We start from the raw sequence: 5,208 nt of genomic DNA on the forward strand, positions 1-5,208 counted from the left end.
TTATGTGGTGCTGGGGAATCGAACCCAGGACCTCGAGCATGCAAGGCAAGCGCTCTACTACTGAGCCACCTTCCCAGCCCCTATCTGAACTTTTTTACTCAAAGCTAGCCTCTGCCACTCAAGCCACAGCTTTACTTCTAGCTTTTTAGTGGTTAGTTGGAGATAAGAATATCACGGACTTTCTTCTCTACACTGGCTTTGAACTGCAATCCTCAAATTTCAACCTTCTGAGTAGCTAGGATTATAGGAGTGAGCCACCAGCGCCCGGCAGTGATAAATACTTGTAGGTACTACATAGCTAAGGTCATGAAGTATTTGTTTTTCTGTACCTGGCCCATTTCTTTCTTTCTTTCTTTTTTGGGGGGGGGGATCCGGTCGTGGGGCCTGAACTCTGGGCCTGGGCGCTGTCCCTCAGCTCTTCAGCTCAAGGTTAGCACTCTACCACTTGAGCCACAGAGCCACTTCCGGCTTTTTTCTTTTTGCTTATGTGGTGCTGAGGAATTGAACCCAGGGCCTCAGGCATGCAGGGCAAGAAGTCTACCACTGAGCCACCTTCCCAGCCCCTGGCCCATTTCTCTTAGAATAATGTCCTCCAGGTTCATTTGTGGTGCTCAGAGAGGTATTTGATTTGTCATATGTTCTTTTAAACAGAAGTTGTAGCCCTAGATCTGGAAAACATATTATTTAATCTGTTAAAAGAACAGAGTGAGGGCCTGGGAAGGTGGCTCAGTGGTAGAGTGCTTGGCTTGCATGCATGAGGCCCTCAATATCATGAACAGAAAAAGCCAGAAGTGGCGCTGAGGCTCAAGTGGTAGAGTGCTAGCCTTGAGCTGAAGAGCTCAGGGACAACGCCCAGACCCAGAGTTCAAGCCCCATGACCAACAAAACAAAACAAACAAATAAACAAAATAAAGTGAGCCAGGTGCCTGTGGCTCATTCCTATAATCCGAGCTACTCAGGAGGCTTAGATTTGAGGATTACAGTTTGAAGCCAGCCGGGACAAGAAAGCTGGTGAGACTCGTATTTCTAATTAGCTTAAAAAAAAAAAAAAGCCAAAAGCTGTGCTGTGGCTCAAGTGCGAGTGGTAGCCATGAGCACAAAAACTCAGGGACAGTACCTAGGCCCTAAATTCAAGCTCCACAACCAGCATGGAGAGTAGATGCCACCTTGATTCTTTTTTTTTAGCTTCTTGTCAAACATGGGCCTTGAACGAAGGCCTGGACTCTGTCCCTGAGCCTTTATGCTCATGGTTAGCACTCTACCACTTTAAGCCATAGTACCACATCTGGTGTATGTGTATGTGTGTGTGTGTGTGTGTGTGTGTGTGAAGAATCTCATGTCGTGTGTGTGTGTGTGAAGAATCTCATGTCGTGTGTGTGTGTGTGTGTGTGTGTGTGTGTGTGTGTAATTGAAGAGTCTCGTGTGTGTGTGTGTGGGGGGTAATTGAAGAATCTCATGTCTGGGCTGGCTTTGAACTGTGATCCTCATATCTTAGCCTCCTCAGTAGCTAGGATTATAGGTGTGAACCACTGGTGCCCAGCTTGATTCTTAAATATTCAAGAATCAGAATCAGTGCAAATAGCAAGATTTTTTTGGCCTAAAAGGTAAATAGGTTTTTTTGTTCTTGAATCATAGCCATACCCATATATATATGTGTATATATCCTATTATTACTGATAATATTACTGATCATGCTATGTTTATGGACTAATTTGAATATTGAGTATGCTAGATAAGCATCCATCGATTCAAAATGGAGCAGGGAACAATGAAAAAATATTACATTTGTATTATGTATTTGTTGTACTTTTATTACAAAGTTGTCCTTTGAATGTGTTTATCAGTTTGAAATTTCCTTGTTTCAGATTTAGTGGAGTTTAACTTGGGTAGTCCCAAGAATGTGGGTCCCTTCCTTGCAGTGGACCAGAAGCACAACATCTTACTCAAATACCGCTGCCATGGTCCACCTATCCGGTTTACCACTGTCTTCAGCAACGAGCTCCACTATGTGGCAAATGAGCTGAATGGGCTAGTGGGCGGGAGGAACACGGTGGTTGCCATCTCCATATGGTCTCACTTTAGCACCTTCCCCTTGGAAGTATACATTCGAAGGCTCAGAAACATCCGGCGAGCGGTGGTCCAGCTCTTGGATCGAAGCCCTAGGACTGTGGTGGTTATCCGAACAGCTAATGCCCAAGAACTGGGGCCCGAGGTGAGCCTTTTCAACAGTGACTGGTACAACTTTCAGCTGGACACTGTGCTTCGGAGGATGTTCTCAGGGGTTGGAGTGTATCTTGTTGATGCCTGGGAGATGACTCTAGCCCATTATCTACCCCACAAGCTGCACCCAGATGAAGTCATTGTGAAGAACCAGCTGGACATGTTCTTATCTTTTGTGTGCCCTTTGGAGACTTAGCCTGCTCTCAGGAGGACTAAAGGAATCTCTCCAGTGAACTTCCCAATAGGCCTGCATTGTAGAAGGTTTGCAGGTGGCCCATTGTGAGATAGCTGCTATAAATAAATATGTACAAAATTTTAAAAAGAGTATACTTTATCTACTGACTTGTATCGAACTCAGAAAATGCAGGCTACATTTATATCTACCTGTAGGATTCCCCCCCCACACCCAATCTTAGCCATGGTAGAACTCTTTATTAACAACATCTATACACTGAATTGCCCTTGCAACCAAAGATGCTAATGAGTGTATTGAACTGGTTAGGATTGAATGAGCTTCTCCGGTGAGTAGAGCATGTAAGAAGTGTTCTGATGTAAGTGGAGGGGCAAACTTGTTCAGCAGTAGATGTGTGTAACTCACCTGTAAAGGAAATAGAACACATCTTCATGAATAGCTCAAGTAGTCTGTCTTGGGGAATGAAGTCCTGTGGACACTGAAGACTGCTGTGTTTCTGGAGTTTCTCTTGATTCACCTTTTCTGAATTACTTGAAAAAGCCAATGTGCTTGATTAGAATTTTATAGTGAGGATATTAATATTTTCTGCTTTATGTAGGACAGAAGCAAAAGGGAAACATGAAGTTAGTATGTGTAAAATCTGTGTGTGGATTGATCTTTGCATTGGATGATAATTAGGATCCCTCCCTCCCTTCCTTCCTTCCTTCCTTCCTTCCTCTCTCCCTCCCCCCTCTCTCTTTTTCTTTCTCTCCATCCATTTTCCTTCCTTCCTTTCCTTTCCTTTCTTTCCTTTATTCCTTGTGTCAGTCATGGGGCTTGAAATCTGGGCCTGGGTGCTCTTCAGCTCCTCAGCTCTTCAGCTCAAGGCTAGCACTCTACCGCAGCGCCCCTTCAGGTTTTCCAAGTGGTTTATTGGAGATAAGAGTCTCTCACACTTTCCTGCCTGGGCTGGCTTTGAACCACTATCCTGAGATCTCAGCCTCCTGAGTAGCTAGAATTATAGGTGTGAGCCACTGGCGCCCAGCTTCTTTTCTAGAACTCCTCTTTTCCCTTTTCCCTTTCCTTTCCTTTCCTTTCCTTTCTTTTCTTTTCCTTTCCTTTCCGTGTGCCAATAGTGGGGCTTGAACTCAGGGCCTTGTGATTTTGCTTAGCTTTTCCGTTCAGGGCTGGAGTTCTTCCACTTGAGCCCCACCATCACTTGCAGATGATTCTGTTGTTATTATTCTTAAATTATAAGTAGTTGTATAAAGCAATTTCAAATCAAGAAATTAGATTATGAGTACAATGCATCCTGACAGATGACTGTTTCTTATCTGCTGAATTTTATATGATGCTTATAGAATAACCACTTTTGGAAATGAAAAGGGAAAAATCTATAAATAAGTTTATTTTTATGTTCTAAAGTTTGAGGGTTTTAAGAATTGACTTTGATGTAAAGAATGCTTTTGATTATTACAAAGTTGCAGAAACTTTTCCTGTCAATCACAATTATTTGTTCTTTTTGGTTATTTTGAACTATATAAGCCTAACAAATTAATAAAGTTATGTATTGAAACTTATGACAAGTAATTCTTTCATTTTTGTGTATGTGTGCTGGTCCTGGGGCTTGAACTTTGGCCTTGGTGGCATCCCTGAACTTTTGTGTTCAAAGTTGTAGTGTTATACCATGTGAGCCACAGCTCCATTTATGGCTTTTTGGTGGCTATTTGGAGATAAGAGTTTCATGGACTTTCCTTCCTGGGCTGGTCTTTGTTTTTGTCAGTCATGGGACTTGAACTGAGGGTCTGGGCTTCTTTCACTGAGCTCTTTTTGTTCAAAGCTGGCTCTCTACCACTTTGAGCCACAGTGCTACTTCCAATTTTCAGGTGGTTGTTGGAGATAAGAGTCTGCCCAGGCTGGCTTTGAACAACTATCCTCAAAGCTCAGCCTCCTGCGTAGCTATGATTACAGACATGAGTCATCAGCTCCTGGCTTCCTGGGCTGGCTTTGAGCTGTGATCCTTGGATTTCAGCCTCTTGAATTGCTAGGATTACAGGCATGAGCCACTGGAACCTGGCCATAACAGTTACTTCTTGATTTGGGCAAAATGTATACAAATTTTCTCACTCTTGGAAGGGTTAAGCCACTATTCCTATTGGCTATCTTTTTTTTTTTTTTTGTGGCACTAAGGATCAAACTCAGGACCATGTGCATGCTTGGTGAATGCTCTACCAATTGAGCTACAGTGTCAGTTTGTGTGTGTGTGTGGTGGTGGGGGGGGACCTTAAACTCGGCCTGTGTGCTGTCCCTGAGCCCTTCAGCTCAAGGCAAGCACTCTACCACTTGAGCCACAGTGCCACTTCCATTTTTCTGGTGGTTTATTGGAGATGAGTCTCATGGCCTTCCTGCTGGGCTGGCTTTGAACCTCCATCCTCAGTTCTTAGCCTCCTGAGTAGCTAGGATTACAGGCATAAGCCACCAGCGCCTGGCTACCAGTGGAAAATTTTATATTTGACTTCAATCGATGGTCACAATCAAAATGTAAATGTATTAAAAATATTATATAAAATGACTCCTCAGGTATGGTGGCTCCTGTCTGTAATCCCAGCCCAGGAGGCAGATGTAGGGAGATAGGGAGGATAAATGTTCAAGGCCAGCCTAGACACTCAGTAAACCAGTGTGGTGGCATGTGCCTGTGATCCTAGCTATGGTAGGAGGATCATAGAAGAATCACATTCTGAGGCCAGGCCTGGGTAAAAAGTGAGACCTTACAAAAAAACGATAGCTGAAAAGTATAACAGATCTGGAGATATAGC

General features: G+C 43.6%; 1 protein-coding gene across 1 annotated transcript in view; it reads left to right on the plus strand.

Moving 5' to 3' along the window:
• Positions 1 to 3,126, plus strand: part of Nxpe3 (neurexophilin and PC-esterase domain family, member 3) — a 32,745-nt gene extending 29,619 nt beyond the window's left edge. Inside the window, exon 6 of the mRNA XM_013024100.1 lies at positions 1,866 to 3,126. Within this exon, the coding sequence (XP_012879554.1) occupies positions 1,866 to 2,416 (551 nt within the window). The 3' untranslated portion in view covers positions 2,417 to 3,126. The remainder of the gene's footprint in view (positions 1 to 1,865) is intronic.
• Positions 3,127 to 5,208: the final 2,082 nt, after the last annotated feature.

The sequence above is a fragment of the Dipodomys ordii genome, unplaced genomic scaffold (genome assembly GCF_000151885.1).
Source record: "Dipodomys ordii isolate 6190 unplaced genomic scaffold, Dord_2.0 Scaffold73, whole genome shotgun sequence".
Lineage (NCBI taxonomy): Eukaryota > Metazoa > Chordata > Mammalia > Rodentia > Heteromyidae > Dipodomys > Dipodomys ordii.